This window comes from Cajanus cajan, chromosome 9, assembly GCF_000230855.2.
Source record: "Cajanus cajan strain Asha chromosome 9, NIPB_CcT2T_4, whole genome shotgun sequence".
NCBI classification, from domain to species: domain Eukaryota; kingdom Viridiplantae; phylum Streptophyta; class Magnoliopsida; order Fabales; family Fabaceae; genus Cajanus; species Cajanus cajan.
Window position 1 is genome coordinate 23,606,869 of NC_138525.1, and position 18,658 is coordinate 23,625,526.

The 18,658-nt window shown below is 35.5% G+C and overlaps 1 protein-coding gene across 9 annotated transcripts; it reads right to left on the minus strand.

Moving 5' to 3' along the window:
- Nucleotides 1–18: 18 nt before the first annotated feature.
- On the minus strand, nt 19–18,658 carry LOC109815338 (uncharacterized). 9 transcript variants are annotated; one of them, XM_020380047.3, is made up of 20 exons: nt 18,291–18,638; nt 14,430–15,075; nt 14,244–14,332; nt 14,027–14,125; nt 11,349–12,030; nt 10,423–11,216; nt 10,203–10,299; nt 9,932–10,046; nt 5,910–7,693; nt 5,312–5,381; nt 5,077–5,197; nt 4,895–4,981; nt 4,138–4,596; nt 3,323–3,418; nt 2,116–2,277; nt 1,826–1,990; nt 1,131–1,244; nt 870–1,052; nt 406–450; nt 19–319 (listed from the first exon to the last, which is right to left on the minus strand). In XM_020380047.3, the coding sequence occupies exons 1-20, from the start codon at nt 18,369–18,371 to the stop codon at nt 188–190; spliced, it is 6,021 nt and encodes a 2,006-aa protein (XP_020235636.2). In that variant the 5' UTR covers nt 18,372–18,638; the 3' UTR covers nt 19–187. The 9 variants fall into 9 exon arrangements, with proteins under 9 accessions (XP_020235636.2, XP_020235635.2, XP_020235634.2 ...); XM_020380046.3 differs by having other exon boundaries at nt 10,203–10,871; nt 10,974–11,216; nt 18,291–18,637; XM_020380045.3 differs by adding an exon at nt 15,205–15,278 and having other exon boundaries at nt 10,203–11,216; nt 18,291–18,637.

An 18,658-nucleotide genomic window follows, 5' to 3' on the forward strand; every position in this document is an offset into this window, starting at 1 on the left:
CCCGACCTAAAAAACCGATAAGTAAAAAAGGAGAAGCTCGTTTTAAAAAGCTATAGAGCAAAATTTTAGCACCTCCATGGAGATCGCGTTGTGAATGCATTCTAAATATATACATCTCCAAATTCCAACTTTCATGAATACTCCCAAGTGGCCCACAGATAAAACGCATATCATTTACAATTACCAGTCAATTCATATAGCGCCTGCAATTTTTCGAATTGCAGTAACAAGGAATTTTTCCTTCGTCTTCGTGGTTAAAGTGGTAATCATACGTAATCTCTTCACCAGGAAATATGTCCCTCTCTGCAAAGAAGACAACCTTCAAAACCAAAAACCAAAAAGTTATTCCATCAGTATGCAAGAATATTTCAACGAATCCATATTGAACAAAAGTTAGCAAATTACCTTCTTCTCATGCCTTATAGTAATCACTTTTGCCACGCAATTTGGCTGATCATATAAATGAACATTTGTTAGAATGCTGAATTGAAGTACAAGTGGAAACAGTGGCTATAGTCAAAACACATCACATCAACTAAGACTTCAACGGTCATGGACATGTGTTATACCAACGATAGATGAAAGAATTGCTCGAGTATAGAGTTCAAATTTTATGTACGCAGCATGCATTGGCATAAAAATCGATTAGAATACGGTTCTTGCCTATTCATGCTTAGTTTTTTGGACAAAATCACCAACACTCAACATTCGTAACTTATATAATTGAAGGACACTACCCCCAGACAACTTAACAAGCTTATGCAAACGATAAGCATACACAGGCATTAATGAATGCACACTAAATTTGACAAAACTAAAAACGAAAAGAAAAACTAACAAATGTAGAGTCAAACTTAAAAGTAATATACCAGGCAGGAGTGGTTAACAAATCGAGCAATCCCCCCTTTCCTCGTGGCATCAATAATATGCTCTTTGTCTATCCTGAAGAAGTAGCAGGCACTCTTGTACTGAAGTTTCTTTCCAGATTGATATTCTTTTTCTCTTTTATCAGACACACGCAGCCCCACAATTTCACCAATATACTCAACAACCTATAGAGGTACAAGAAACACATCATATTTGCAATCATAGTGGAGAGGCATATAAACACTTGTAGACCAACATCATACCATTTCACCCCGGGAAATGAATCGTGAAGTGTAAAGACCAAGAGCGTGAATTCGGGACTTATATACAACAAGGTGTTTCCATCCCTTTGCTTGTTTGTACCGAGCATATTCCTTCTGTAGATAGTAGGACATTTGATACTCAGGACAATAAGCTTACCCAAAAATATTACAAAGCCAAGCATACAATAATAAAATAACTTGTTTTCCAAGACCTTAAGTTTAAGCTCTGCTGAAGTAAGAAGTCCAATGTCTATGGATATGCAATTTTTGTTACGAAAACTAAAAACCTGATCTTCATGACTTGAACAATGTTGAAAATATGGGGATTTAAGTAGAGCATAGAAGAGAGAAAAACGACAATGAACCATTAAATCAATATTAACTGAGATATATTACAATGTACAGCATTAACAATTGTACTAATCATAATCCTAACTAAATAAGAAACAAATTATTAGACAAATATGGTAATTAATATTAAGTAATAATGAGGAAATGGGGAAATTAATCCTAACATATCAAGCACATTGTCATATATTAAGTATTAATTGCACATCCCAAGAAAACATACTTAGATCTAATATTTCAACCAGCTACTGACCAGTAAGATTTTTAAAACTTCTATTTCATCAAAACAAATCTAATATCCATAAAATAAAATAAAATGGAGGCCATATAATACAACTTAAACATACTCGACAATCATGCTCAATATCTAAATCTGGGAATTTTGGCAGTCCCTGAGAACATAATTTCTGCCCATTAATGTGAACCCAAGCATTTAGCTGCTCCTCAGGAACAAGGCATCCACCTTGCAAGTGATTATTGTGAAAACCATCCCATCTACGGCCCTTGTAACCCTACAATAATCCAGAATAAGACATTTAATATCATTCCAAGTCAATCATCCAAAAAATTAAAATAACACTCAAATGGTCCCCCAATTCACCCTAGATCCCAAAAACACCATGAAAGAAGAAAATACCTCTGCCCTGGCACAGGTGAATTCCTTTTCTTCTTGACTGCCCATTTCATCAATATAATCATATATAGACAGACTTCTAGGTTCAATTGTATGAAGCATGCATCTTCCATAAAATCCAATCTTGTCGTCATCAATGCCTTCAGTCTCACTTTGCAATAGGTTCTGCAAAAGAAGTTGAAACGCAATTGATTTGGTAACCTAATGGATATAACACTCATTGCATGTTGTCAAATATTTATTGCCAGTAGATTTCATAATGTTTAAAATTCAATACAATATAGCTAGCTGGTAATGAAATTCTTGATAACTCATCTTACGTATCAAACCCAAGAAAAAGAAAATGCATGCCACAGTAATGCCCATTTATCATCCCATATACACTGATAACTCAATGAAATCCTACCAAAATCAAAATAACCTGCCATTTGAAAAATACTTCCCAAACCAGGAAGAGCATCTACGTGATTAACATGGGGCAAAGTTCAACATGAAAGTTAAAATTGCAATTCAACACGTAGAGGCACACAATTGTGTTCTTCACAGGAGCAATTCTGATCCAAGCTCCAAATGTTTTGATGGGATTAACAGAGGCCACAACCGCAACTCATCCAAAGCTCACTCTCAAACTCATTAGCTCCCCCAGACTTTCCTCTGACCTCTGGCTTCTAAACTAGAATTGCTTATTGCAATATATAAGGGTGTCAGATTTGCATTGGATTACATTAATTTACAAACCCCTCTAATGTTTTCTTCTATCATTCTACACCAGGATGTTGCAATTACCTCTCAAATAGCAGCTTACACTACTTTCAGACTGAAGACTTGAGTCCTTAAAAATAATAAATGGGGATTAAAGTTACCCAACTACACGTATTGCCCTTACTAGTCATAAATATATACTTTAGACAGTTTAAGAAATAGGTATATTGGACTGTTGATCAAGAATACTCCCATGAATCCCGACAACAAACTCCTGAAAAACCTTGGCAACATCCTTAGGCACAGCTAGTGGTAGGGAAGCATAGATCTCAATTTTTTTAATAATGTTTTGGTAAGAGAGATACAAGCACATTTTCCCAGAGAACAGATATCATTAGACAACCAACCTCGGATATAAAAATTGTAGTTTCTGAAATAGTTTAATTGAAGCCACTACATCAATGGCAGAAAGTTGTATAATGCAAACTCCCACCTAACAGAAAATTACCTCCTGGTGAGCACACCAAGGATGAAACTTCACAGAGCAATCAACAATCCTGCACTTTATACAAGAACCGCCTGGTCGATTGCAAATGGAACAAACCTGAGAGAAACAATGTAGTGAAAAGTAGAGCAAATACTAAATGCCACAAAATAATGTTAAAACTGTAAATTGTTGGCGTGATGTACATAAATAAGTTTGACCTTACATAAATTTGTTAAGTCAGCTTGCAGTCAAAATATGTTTCTTTGTTTTCACAGTTTACCACCATCCAATTTATTTCAACTCTATATTGCATTGTATCTAGTGTCCTGTGTTAATCCAATGGATTAAGACTTTCAACTAACTACTAAGCCCACATATAAGACCCAACAATCAATCCAAGGCTTATCCATATACACCTGAACGTGAAAATAACTAGTGTAGCAACTAGTAAATTAACCCTGAAAAAGGCACAAATTTGAGAACTTATTGGGAGGAGGGACTAGACCTTATTAATCATTGCCTTTTGTGTAACACGACAGGAAAAGGAGGAAACAAAGAAGTCCCAAGTGACTGTATTCCATAAAAGGCTTATTCAAGTTATACCCAGTGTTTTCAATTTATAAACTAGTGTGTCATCAATGTGGGAAATACAAAGATACAGTAAATATAGGGCAGTATAAAGTATACACTTTATACACATATTACCATGTAAACAGACAATAGCAATCAAACAAAATTACCAATGATGGCAGAAGGATCAGAATCCATTAAGAACAATAATATTTGTGCTACTTCAGAAATTAGTTGGCACAAAATTAGCAATGACAGATACTCACCACATCTGCTCTTGGTCGTGAAACACCAGATACATCGAAAGCACTCATGGTGTCAACATTAGGGCATCTTGTTCCAGGAGTCCAAAGCCCACAAACCATATGAATCCATTGTTTAACAGTTGGATCAAGAACTCCTGCTGTAATGCTGTTATGTACCTTGAAATTAGAAATAGAGGTCAGAGTGTGTTGTATGCAATTTGTTGATATTTGAACTTTCCCCAGATCAGTTGCTGATGTATCAACAATTTTGAGCTTCAAAACACTTTCTTGATCAACTTCTAATCTAGCTTTTGAGGATGGAAATGCAGATATTTCCTTTTTGAAAACATCATCCGAAGTTGTATGCTTAGGCATACCATCTTCCCCACCATTCCACACTTTCAGGAGGCTTTTTACAATTGTGTGACTCATTATTGCTCGAGTCATGGCTCCACCTCCATAACCACATAGGACACAAGCCTTGATGTTGGACACAACCAAAATGAAAATTATGAAAAGTGTTAAATTAATTCCTAAATAAGGAACTAAATATAAATAGCTACATACACACAGGAAGAGGAATCACAAATAGTCAGGACTAATCAATCAAAAGTTGAATGAGGTTATCTTGGGTATGGATGGAGGCAAAGAAAAAAAAGGCATTAACAAGTATAAAATTTGAAGATGAGTGGCTTTATAGAAAGGGAAGCAAAAAAGAAAGTTATCCTATATCAGGACTGAAATCAAATGGAAACTTCAAAATGCTTATTGGACATACAATATTTTTTGAGTTTGTTCGACATGGCCTGCAACACCAACGAGTTTTTTTGGGCAATGTGGAAACACCATAACAAGCCTGATGCACCTAATAGACAAGGAAAAGGATATAGTATTAAACACTTACTTCATACAAAGAATATGAACAGTTCAACAATTGAATTTACTTGATTAATAACATACTCTAAGTAGACATTGACTACACTCCAACAAACAGTTGAATTTATCATTGCTTGAGCTTCGACACACACAACAGAAAGCATCTGAATTTATGGTGAATATGCTTGTGTGACCTTGAATAGAGCTGCAAGAGCAATGAGACACTTACAGTAAGAATATCGACATAAAAGAAAGAATAGGCATTCAAATGGAATACTTCTAAAACATAAAAAGCAAATAAGACTTGTGATTTGCTCACTTTCTACTTGTGCTACACAAATCAGGCTCCCTGTCTTGAACACAATTCATCATATCCATCACTTTGGTTTCTGCCATGAATTTAAAAACCTTTGTGAGGGGGCATTTCTAAGGAAATTAATTCTCTACACATACAAAACACCTATAGAAGAGACTAAGTAAAGCATGGAACCATATTTCAAATGTAGAGGGTGTGCATGTAGGCGTGTGTATATATAACAATCTATACCCACAGAACAAAATAAATAAGGTAGTATAAATTTAATAAAGCGTCGCTGATACGTCGCACTATTAGACTCCTGAAGAAGTCACAGCACAAGTAACAAGGTTTGGTAGAATAATGACAGCCAATAAAACAAACCATATTAGCCAACATCTGAAAAATCACCTTGTGGAACATCTTCATAGGATTTGGAACTCCAAGCATGAACACCAGCATTCAAGTCGAGGAATGAACAATAAACTAATTACTAAACTACTCCAAATGAGTACGTTAATAATCCATAACTCATCATTCTTGGTTTCTTTTTACTTAATTTACTAATTACTAAAAATAGATATTATTTAGAAAAGTAATCATGTAGCTTTTCTCAATTCACCTTTAGCAATGAGTTCATTAATGCTACGCTGTTTCCGAACTTCCTTGCTCTTCACCCTCAATGGAACATTAGCACTATTTCCAACACTATCAACCTGCTTAGCCTTGTCATCTTTCTTCCCTACGTAAACAACAGGTGGCTTGCCACCCCTCTCCAAATCTTCCATAGACACATCAACATTTGTTTCATTACAAATTATTGTATTTCGGGTTTTAATGCCTTCCTTAATTTCTAAACCAGGGTTCCCACTACTAGTTCCCATGCTCAATCTCTTCCATTTCTTCTTTGAGGTCAGTTTAGGTTTTCCATTTGCATGGCCCATACATCTTTTGGAATATTTAAGAACCTTGCTGAGAGAGACAATTTTTGCTGGTTTTTGCAATCCTCCAGCCAATTGCCCATTAGATATTTCACCATATTTTCCACATACTACAGGCCTTGTGATTCTATGAGCATTTCTCTTCCTGCAAGAGAATAGCCTCACATTTTCAGGTTCCTCATAGACTGTTTCTTGCATTTGAAACTGCTCAAAACAATCAGAAGTAGGATCCTTTTTTAATTTCTTTGTTCCAGAAACTCCAGGCAACGTGTGAAACTCAGCATTAGAATTTGATTCTGACTCAGAGCCAACTTTGTAACTGTGATGCTGGTTCAGATGATTCTTGCGAGAAAAAAATTTGGATGAAAATGCATAATGCCTTTGTTTGTTACAAGGTTGAACAAAAGAAGACTTGTCAGATGATTTTTGTGGGCTACACAAAGAATGCGTTTGCATTTCTTTTGACAAACTAGAAGAGGAATTAGAAATCCCAGCACCTTCACCGTTCCTTTTATGCAATAAGGAAGGGGATCCAGAAGATAATGAAGCATTTGGAATCCTCACCTCAATTCTCTTCCTCTTTTTTCCTTTGAAGCCCTTCTTGACATTTTGGGATTGATTACTTTTACATTTAGCAGAAAACAGATAATGATTTTGATTCCGTCCTTTCCTCCATATCAAGGAATCTAACAGTTTAAGATCATCAAGGAGATTGCAACATGGTTGATCGTTTAAGACTCTTGGATATTCATTTTTCAAGTAACTCCCACAAGTTGAGACAACAAACTGATCACTTCTTTCACTTTCAACCAAATCTGACGACAAGTCTTGAACAATTCCTGACCCTTCATCAACTACAAGGTTGTTGAAAAAGCCAGTGCCTACAGCATCATCAGTACAGGAATCAACTTTGTTAACCTCCACAGATGCCCGAGTAACCACAGGAACAGAGCATCCAGAAGAAACATTAGAACTTTCTTTCTTTTTTGACATATCTCCAATATCAATAGTTCTTTTGAAGCGTTTCATAGAAATATTTTCAAGTTGAACACCATCTTGTCCTTCCCAATCCAAACCAGTAGCTGTCTGATCTAAAGATGTTGCATCACAAACTGCTTTTCTGATCTTACCCGGCACATCTCTCCATTGAGGTGTATGAAAGCCAATTTTGATTGAGTCTCGGCCATCTAACTTCCCACCTTGCTCAAGGTGGAAGTGGATATTTTTGTCCTTCAACGGATCTCTACTTAAATCTGAAGCCATCTTCAACGAAGTTTCACCACTGGCATTTGCAAGTTGTTGCTTTAAGTTATAACAAACGGGTTCAATTCTGGAGAAAAAATTGCTTCTGCAACAGTTTACCCGAGCTGCACCAGGGTGCTTGCCTCCCAAACATACATTGGATGGATGCTCGGAGCATTTTTCACATGCACTTGATCTGTTATTATCTTTGTTTATTCCAAGGCTGAAACATCAAATTGATGGAGAGAAAAAGTAACAAATAATTAGATGTTTAACCCCAGTGGACGGAAAAGTTTGCAGACAATACCATAAATGGAACCCAGGTTGCTGATCTGACAAGACAGCATAAAGAATGGAAAAGGAATAAATGTTTATTAATTAAAAGCCCAAAAATTGACATGCATAAACAAAGCCCAGCAGCCTTTTTTTTCAACAGTTACCAGTTTTAGGTGTTTATCCCAGCATAAAGAAAACTGCAATACCCTATTATTGCAATAAATTATAAGTTCAAGTTCCTTTCTCATTCACTCTTCTGTCTGATTTTACCTATATATCTATATCAACGTCTCAGAAAACCAATAATTCCACATTCACTTATTCACTTATAGATAAAATGCCAAACTTTAGAAGATAACTTTCTCTAGACATTTGAAGTCAATTTAAACAATATGCTGAGGTGAAAACTATTCACTAAAGTCGCTTGTGAAGAAATTACAAGAAAAAGAACAATAGTTGCAGTATTCATCCAAAAGTGTTGAAAAAAATAACAGGCATTATAGTCAATACTGAATAATGATGCAGAGTGGTTAATCCCTAACGCCTAAAGTGCTATAGCAGGGTAGCAAATTATAGGATGGCCACTATATATAAGAAAAATACATATCATAATTAATGATACACAGTCTTAATCTAGAGACTCAATCACCACCAAACAAATGTAAAGGGAGCCACCATAAAACATGTTTGGCATTGTCTGAAAGAATGTAAATGCAAATAGGACAAATTACATGCCATATAGTATCATGTAATTACAATAAGAAAGGTTTTGAACCCTATCTAGAAAAGCAATGGTTGCTCCAGGAAGTGAGAGATGGGTTTTGGAGCTTGGACAGAGAAGCAACCTAGTTAGTCATTCTCTGAAGAAGGGTTTCGAACCCTATTTTTATTCTGATGTGGGCAAACATGAAATTTCAAAAGTTGCCTTAAAAATCTGACAGGTAGATGAAACAGAGGGCAAGACAAGAATTTAATGATCTGTTAATAACGACAATCATTTGTCTTCCATCTGGCTAGTGATTCAGGCCACAATCACCACTCTACACAAGTGAAATGCAATGCAACCTCTGTTACATTCAGTCTACAGTACACACTATTGTGTCACCAAAGCACACTAATAACTATTTTGATGATAGGTGAAAATCCATCATTAAATTAAGATGAACTGTCCTTGACTGTGGATAATGGATACAGAATACATGAAATGCAAAATATAACACTGCTATTCTCATTAATATGAACTGATCCTTGCCCTAAAACACATAATCTCATACCACGAGTTAAGTCACCTAGTTGTATGAACTTTGTCAGTTTATTTATTTCCCACGAAACAAAACAAGCACATAAACATATTCTGCACACAACCGTAAGCTAGGCCTCTCAATTTAAAACAGCCAAGATTCTGCTCCACAAAGTCAATGATATATCCTAGATTAAGCCAATGGGTGGTGTTTCTTCCCAAGAAGATTTAAAACATCCTGCAATTCTTCATTGATGTCCTTCTAGCAAAGCCATTGAATTAATTACCCAACCCCAAAAACCCTCGCATATTTAACTCAACAAGTTTAAAATCATTTGCTTGTAGGAAAGGTTCAGGTTTAATGAGATCATTGGTTTATAACAGGACAGGTTTCTTCTGAGTAATTCAACAAGATGCCTTTCTCTCCCTCCAATTTATCTCATTTCTCACTATCAATCCCATCTCATTCAGCCTACCACATCTGAGATTTACCGTGTATGAGTAAACAACTTCTTAAGCACTTATTTAATAAGTTTTTACCACGTGAAAGCTTATTTCCTAAATTTGACCATCTAACTTATCAAAAAAAGTAAGCAAAATCCAATTTATTTCACAAGCTTCACCAGGAAGCCTATTGAATAAACTAAAAAGAACTTATAGGGATCACAACCTATTTTCATAAGCCCAAATAAGCTCCATATAAGTTCTCCCAAATGGCCCCTCATCATCTTCTATCACATCTTTCTAGAGCTAAATAAACAGCAATAACCCTTACCTAATAATAGAATTGGATTGGGAGGGGGAGGATATTCAATAAGATGCCAAAATTATAAGTTGCAAACTGAACATACTGGCTGATTTTAAAATCAAAGCAAAAGATTACTTTCCAGAAAGATACAACACAAATATCCTAGTGGCATTAACATGATAGTTGTGTGCAATCACCTTAAAGAAGGCTCTTTATTTTGAAGATCATAGGAATGTTTACATTGCGATTCCTTTTCTTTAGAATGTAAAGGTATTGGTGCCAGGCCAGACAAATCACAATACATGTTCATACCTGTAAGAAGGACAATCAATTAACCGTGCATGCTACAAAAAAAAAAAAAAATATATATATATATATATATATAAAGTTGAAATTTCACAATCTGCAAAATCAAAATCTAAAAACACCGGTAAAAATTGGGGAAAATAAAAAATACATTGTGCTTGCCTGTGAGGGAAGCCAGTTTCTCTAAACCAACACTACTCTCAAGATTCCCACAAATCCCTCTATTTTGGGTCAATTTCAATGTTGCGCCAGAAGTGTCCTGTTCAGATGTTGAAGTCTCATACATATAATGCTGAACATTTGAAATACTGCTTGGTCTCCCTTGCTTTTGATTCATATTATTAAAATACAATGCATGTTGTTGCTTAGATAACTCTAGTACCTGTGCCAATGTAAGCAACCTCGTGTTTTCATCAAGCAAATGAGCATCCATATTAATGCCCTGCTGCTGTGGCAAAGTAGGAGTCTGATTTGACACAGAACTTGAAACATGCTCGGGAAGGCCTTTCAAAATCCCTTCAAATGGAATGGATGTCTGTGGAGTCACATGTTTTTCTCGACCAAAAGCAGATACATTGTTTGAATGATGCAAAATATTTGCACCAGTAGATAAATATGATGGCAAGCTTGATTCAATTATCTTTGTATTAACAACTGAAATACAGTTATCACTGCCACCTACAGCTCTTGTGATGGAGCTTCGATAGTCCATTAACTGACCAATTCCAAATCCAGAATTCATTTTGGCACAAGAGTCTTTCGGAAAGCTTGCCCATTTATCATTGTGTAAATATCTATTGGTCCCTAAACCACAATTATTCGATTGCCTTCCTGCGTGACCATTACAATTCCAGGGAACATTAGTAAAACCAAACTGTTTGCTACTAAAATCAGAATACAGTTTCTTGGGCATGATAGGGTTGTCATCATTACCCAAATTTTCACTAGCTTTTGTCTTTCCCCTGGGTTGATTATCAAATTGTGAGAATGATGAAAATGATAAACCCTTGGCCACACTATTAGTTTCTGATCTAGCTCTAACAGCACCTGGAGCATTACTAACAGCAGACATAGAGTTCCTGAGTTTAAGCTGAGGCATTTCTTCAACCATTTTGAACGAATCAGCAACATAGCTAAAATTATTCTGTAATTCCTCCACCCTGCTGAGGTCTGCATCTAATGTACAAAGTACATTGTCAAGAGGTTTCTTTAAAATGAAACAAAAGGAGTAAACACTGAATAAATAAACAATAGATACAATAAACACTCAAACAATCAGCTAAAATACAAAACATTGATTCAACGCACTATTAATTATCTGCTTCAAAGGTTGCAATTTTGGAGGACTGGCAACAGCATTAAACAGCAGTGGTTCTATAAATGATGGAAGTGGATTTCCCGTCTGAGGTGGTTGACCAAGCCTAAGATGAGCATTGGAGGAAGCTGCATCTCTGCCTACAAGACCATCCTTTGCACTCTGCTTTTTGATGCAATCATGGTCTTTCAAAAGGCTTGTTGGAGTTTCCAATGAAGAGTAGGCAGTTGACCAAATTCCTTTCCTTTTTAGAGAATCAAAGAAAGTAGGTATAGGCTGACAATCATTATCCAGTTGAGTTCCAACAAAGTTTGGTGCAGTTGTACACATAGCCAAATTAGATTCCATTAACTGGTTTTTCAACTGATCATACAAGCTGTTTTGTGAAATACCAGTGAAACCTTTGAGTGGAATGTTGCAATCATCCTGGATTGTTGTCGCTTGTTTTCTGGACAATGCACCAATAAATAAATTGTGGTCCGTATGAACATTTTTTGGAAACATAACATAGTCAGAATACTTTCCAGACCTTAACATGACTGCAGATGAACTCAACATATGAGACAAATTAGTCTTGGACATATCAAACGCAGATGCATTGGATTTCATCAGACTGCCTGTTGTTGATAATACTTCTGGCCAGTCCCACTCATTCTCATTTCCCAGAGACCTAATCTAAAGCATCATAAAAGTATCACCACCCAATGTTCTCGTTGCTTCAAACACATGCAACTAAGAGATTCATCTCTCAATGCCAACAACAATAAAAGGACAGATAAAATGAATGTACGTATTTATCAAAATTTGCTGAGTTTAAAATATGGTTTTATTCTAATATTAACTAGAGCTCCAAATAAATGTCACTGTGCAGAACAATAAGTACAACAATGCCCTAATGAACAAATAACTGATGAATTAAATCATTATATGAACAAACTAATAAGAATAGCATATTTGGATTGTCTGGTGTCTAAAGTCAAGTTTCTAAAGTTATTATTGTTACTATGTAGTTGCTATTTTACCCCATATAACAATGTACTTGAACTAAGCACATCAATGTTCTGAAAATAGGAATGACTGAATCAGAAATGTAGTTCATGGGTTGGTGGATGGTCTCTAAATGAGTCAAACAGGACTTTAAAAAAATGTTTGGCAAAAATATATATATTAAAAATTATCAGAAACTATATAAAAAAATGCAATCTAAGTTATACCTTTTAAATAAATAAATGCAACTTGTAAGTGACATTTACATAAAAATATAAATTTAAAACTTATTTTGTTTTATAAAATGATATTTTTCTGATTCATGTTTACAGCAAGTCATTCATGAGTTCATATAAATATTAAATTAAAGATGTGCTAAATACTTGATTTTCTTTTTTATTCACATTCATGTTATCTATCAGAAAGTTGGGTGCAAGGTATAATAGTTTGTAGCAAAGGAAAAGTTTGGCTTTTGGTGTGCTTCCTTGCCCATCAATGTTAGACAATGAGCGCATGGTAAAACATCTATTTTCATTTTCATGTGATTCATTGGTATGTTGGCAGAATTCAAGAACAAGTAGCACATATATTTCATTTCTTGCATGTCATTGGCAAATTATGGCTATGTCTGTGCAATAATGTTTTGGCTTACATACTGCCACACCATTGCACCAAGAACCACCAATTTCAATAATAAAATATGCTCATTTATCCCTGTTCCAATAAGTTTTCACGCCACAACCAAACCAAACATGTGGGCAGTTAAAAGGTTTTCTGGTCAAACTTGCCAGTCTGGTCTAGATCTCAATACCATGGCAATCATAGTTCTTTGCATTAATTTAACATCCCATCAAAGGTTATGAACAAAAATAAAGATTACTACACCAATTAGAGAATTTTATCAGTGTGTTTGGTTCAAACGAGGGAAGGGGAGAGCAGGGAATTGAGAGGTCTTCGTGTTTAGTATGATTCAAGAGAAGGTGAGGGAAAGCGAGGGATATGTTACTTTGTTTGATTTGCAAGAGAAGGGAAGGAATAAATAGATAATATACATTTAAATCCTTAGAAGTAAATACAAAGGGAGAAGATGAGAAAAAAATAAAATATCGAGGCAATTTAATTTGGACAGACCAAAAAATTATAAATTACTCTCCCTTCTTTACAAATTCTTCCAATATTGGAGGGAAGAAAAAAATAGGAAAGGCATAATTTTAGCTCCCTCATGCCCCCTCTTCCCCTCCAAATATTAAAACCCAACAAGGAAAAAAAATTTAAAAAAATCCCTCCCTCCTCTTCATTTCCCTCCAACCAAACACACTGAAAACAATAAACATAAGTTTTGAATAGTTAGAAACTTTCCATTTGGGAGAAAGCTTCAAATAAGTAAATAAAATCTTAGGGACCAGAACAAATGGCATTCCCAAATCCTTTAAAAACTTGAAACAATGCAAAAGATTCATTAGAAGACATTTGAAACCCTCGTAAGTCATTATTGACTAGGGGGGATAAATAAGCAGCACCATAGAAAGATATTTTTTCCTAGGAGTTGATAAATTCCCAATGGAATAATAAGTTAAAGATCCAGCAGGAACACTCATCTCGAGAAGCCCACGGCCACACACAAAAACAATATGTATATGAAACATCAACCAAAAAATTGCATGAAAGCTACACTACATCTTACCCCAAATCTCAAGAAGTATAGCTTCTTCCATTGAGAAATGGTCTCCCCACTTTCCACATAGACAGCATCCCCTGGGTCAACTCCATGTAATCCTGAATGCTGCAATATTAGACAGACAAACCATTAAGCACTTACTGTGCAGAACATGTGAAGTTAATCATTCAACAAGGGTGTGGCTAATCATTGCTAGAGTAGAACCAGTTTTGACAGAACTTACCTCACAAAACTTACGAACAGACATGTGACAACAATGGCATGAGCAAACAATACCAAGAAGCCCTGTATTGCTAAGAAGAAGATGGCCACCTTTAAATTGACAATAGAAATATGAGTCGTCAATATATGTACCAAGGATAAACCTTAACTAAAAGGAAAATATATAATTCTTCTAGCACTCACTCACTTTTCCCCATGCAGAACACACGAGGACAACCACTCATAAAGGAAGTCGACTTAGATGAAAGTTCTAAAGCCATGTTTGGTGTAGTTTGCATATCTGAGCAGCAAACATTTAGACTAGATGCAGGGGTTGTACCTAGGCATTGACCTGGAGAAGAAAAAGACTCCCTTGATTTCTCATCACCAGGAACTGTGGGCTGAGTAGCAGTATTGCTACTCTGAATATCATGGAAGACAAAATTACTACTATTATTCAGACCAACCATTCCCCTGGACGAAAGCCCAGAATAAGTGTTCACACAACTTTGCAGGTTATGGTTAATTAAATTTTCTGTTATCAACCCCAGACCAGACGTTCGGAAGGTTCCCCTTTCTATAGAAGGAACAACAGAATTCCCAATAGCAGCAGTACAATCACCAGATGAGATGCAAAGTTTGCGATCAGACAAATCCTGGAAGTCATATTGTAACAAGGATGGAGGACTATAAAGGAGAGCCAGAAATGAATTTCCACTATCATCTTCGCCTGATCCATGGGTGGTTGAGTGAGGAAAGCTTGGGTATACAGGGCCCTGCTTCCCTTCAACAAATTTTGATCTTAAACCATGAGCAACTTGTGGATAAAGACAATAGCTTGCATTCATCTCCTTCTAGAGGAAAAAGCAAGAGAAAGGGAGTTAAAAAATAGTAAGAGTACTAATAAAACACATTGATCTCAAGTGAAACATGAAACATATTCTAAAAGATCAAGTGCTATATAAAAGGTGTAGAATTCATACATGCACAGCTGGAGACTATAAGGCACAGATACAATATGTGATATGGATGCAATAACAACAGAGATGCAGGAGTACTGTAAATTAAAAATAAAAAAATAGAACATTAATAACTAAAATACAAAATATGTAAGTATAAAATTAAACATAAACACAAACCTTAAATCAAAAGAGAGAATCACAGTTTAGAAGTGAGCATTAGGGCATTAGTTGTTGTAGTATTGCCACTTATCTATAATAATACTATAAAAGTTCAAAAATAAAAGCAGAAAAAAAATGTAAATGCATCTATGATTATTCAAAATGTCCAACACAGGTAAGCCACTATTTCGAAGTGTTCATACTCCATTGGTTGCAGATGAAGAGGAGACTGCTAATCCAAAAGAATCTTGAAGATACTATTTCCTTATCACATGGCCAGTGATTACCACTACTAGTCAGAAGCAGCCACCACATAAAACAAATTTAAACCATAGGCCGCCTGAATCATTCACAATTACTGTGTAAGGAGCAGTCATGAGACCCAAAACAAACCAATTTATTAATAGCATTTACGTAAGTTGAATGAAAATCTATTGCTCTAAAAGAGGTTATACAACTTCAAATTTCAAACAAGATGTAAACCCCTTCTGCTCATCAGTTCATCACCAATGTCATAAATTTCCAATAACAGATGGCAAATACTATTTCTCCATTTTCAGCACCAATATTATTATAAATAAAATAAAAAAAAATAAAATAAAAAGTTTAATTATGCTTTCAATCCTCTAGTATTACAATTATACGATTTTGGTCTCTAAGATTCAAATTGAACAAGTCCCTCGTGTATCACAATTGTGAGATTTTCATTCATGTATTAAATGATATACATTTATCATTACTAAAATTACTAGTATATGTAATTTAAACAGATCAAAATTAGTATAACTGATCTTGAGAGACTAAAATCATACAATTGCAATAATTAGGAGACTAAAATTGCTCCATTAAAAATTGAAAGACTAAAATTACACAATTGCAATACCTGATGAACTAAAATTAAAATTTGAGACACTAAAATTGCGCAACTGTTATCCTCATGGACCAATGCATTTAAGCCTTAAAAAGAATTAAGTACAATAGCATAATTCCAAACATAAGTTCTCTTATAACATTTAATTCTTAAACTCAAAGCTAGAAACCTGCAGAGCCAGATCAGATACATAATTTCCAAAGAAAGAGGCTTTACCACTTCCCAAGGACTGTTTTAGGACGATAATATTACTAAAATTAGTGTACTGGATCAAACTACTGCAGTATCTCAACTTAAATTTCATTACAAAAATCAGCAAATAATTAATCACTATTACACATGAATTACCACTTACTAATTCAAAAAAAGTATATGCATGCAAACATAGACACATTCCGAGTACATTTGATGGAGGCCCATGGGCCAAGGGCCCAACTACTAAGGCTATGGCCAAGAGGATACATGAAGAATGGGTCAGTGCTAAAGAAAAGCCCATAGTTCTTTTTAGTTGGGCTATAACATAAAGCCCATGTAGATTAGGTTTGGGCCCAATGGGCTTGTATTTGTTTTTGGGCCTTGTATTTTGGCCAAGTAGTCTAGGAATTTCATTTCATTGTAATTTGAATTTAGGTTAAAGAGAAGTTTCATGTGCATCTCAATTTAAATTACATTTAGAGAGCATTTCGGCCATGTGCACTCATGCACATGGGGTGACCGAAATTTACTCTCAAATGCATGCTAAATAACATTCAAATTGAGTAGCACATGGGGGGTGACCGGTTTGGCACCAAAATTTGAATTTAAACATTCAAATTTTGGCGCCTAAAGTTAGTTAAACCATACCATGGTTTAACTTAACCTTAGGTCAAGTCTAGCTTGTCACACACACTTCCTAAGCCTACAAATTCACTATGGCCGGATCATGTACACACTTTGGCATATTGAATGAGAATTACTTCTCTTAGAAGCTCTTTTCTCTCCACCGAAGTCACCCTAGGAAGAAACCTTTCTTCTAGTCACCTTGAGCCTTTCTCTTAGTAGATTTAGGAACTCCTAATTCTATTCGAGACTCTTGGCTCATCCTTGGTCAACATTGCTTCTCTTGTTTGCTACTCTTCCTTGGATAATCTTCAAGGATCCGCGGAGAAGTTAAAATCAAGATCATGGAGATTCAACTCATGAAGACTCCATCAAGATTCCATTTCAACAATTGGAATCTCGTAAAGAACTCGAAACTTCAATAAACATGAGAAAAAGAATTCCACTACACGCATCACTTGACTCAATACATAATTCCTTTAAATTGCATTGGTTCATATAAAAAAGTATCAGTAAATTGATAAAAATCACTCATCAAACTATACTGGTACTACTATTACTAATAATTATTAATATTATTATTATTAATTAATTAATTAATAATAATAATAAATAAATAATTACGGACATTATACAATGTCATCGCGACGAACAATGCAACAGTACACTGCAATGGAACAACGCAATTTACGAAAACCTATGAAGCACGGATACTTCAATTTGCTTCACGTATCCGTATCCGATACGTATCCGACACGATACTCTTGGATACTTCACCGATACGTGTCAATGAAGTATCCTAGCCTTTAAAAATATTATAAAAATTTTATTCAATTTTGATACTTTCATATACTTCACCGATACTTATTAGTGATATATATCAATAAAGTGTTCAAATTTTTGAAAAATTATGAAATATCCATTACAGCTAAATAAGATATATAAACATGTTTAATATAGAAACATAAAACTATTGGTCCTTGATGAACACGTATCTTACAAGTATCGTATCCTATATATTTTTAAATAATCGTATCGCCGTCGTATCCGATATGCGTATCGTATCGGTGCATCATAGACGAAAACAAACGATTATACAAAGCTTTTACAAAGCTTCTACATAAGAACATTAACAAAAAGCACGTTCATCATGGCATTAAACTGTAGCAACCGAAACGCACAGGCAAATCAACATCACAGAAAGAGACAGCTCAAACGAAAACGAAAAAAAAAATCCAAAAGAGCACACTGGAGTTACCCGCGGCGGCGCAGACGAAACCGTGGCAGACGTCGACGGGTGAAACGGCGAATCACATTTCCTCCGGCACGCGCTCTCCATCTCTCAGAATCGCTAGCATTCCCCAAAAGCAGCGAAGAATTGCAACAGCGATAGTGGAGGAAATGAGAACCCTAAGGAGTGTAGTGAGAGGAGTGGGAACAGTGAATAGCACCTGAGGGTGAGGAGAGAGTGTGGATAAAAGAGGGTAAGGGTGGAGCGACACTGACAACAAACTGACACAAAAGTTGATGTCTGGAGATTTTGGAGCGTTGATTTATCTGGTGTTTGAGCCAGGAGCGATGGCGAGCCGTTGATTGTGAATACAGCTGGTTCGCTCAGTTTGGGAA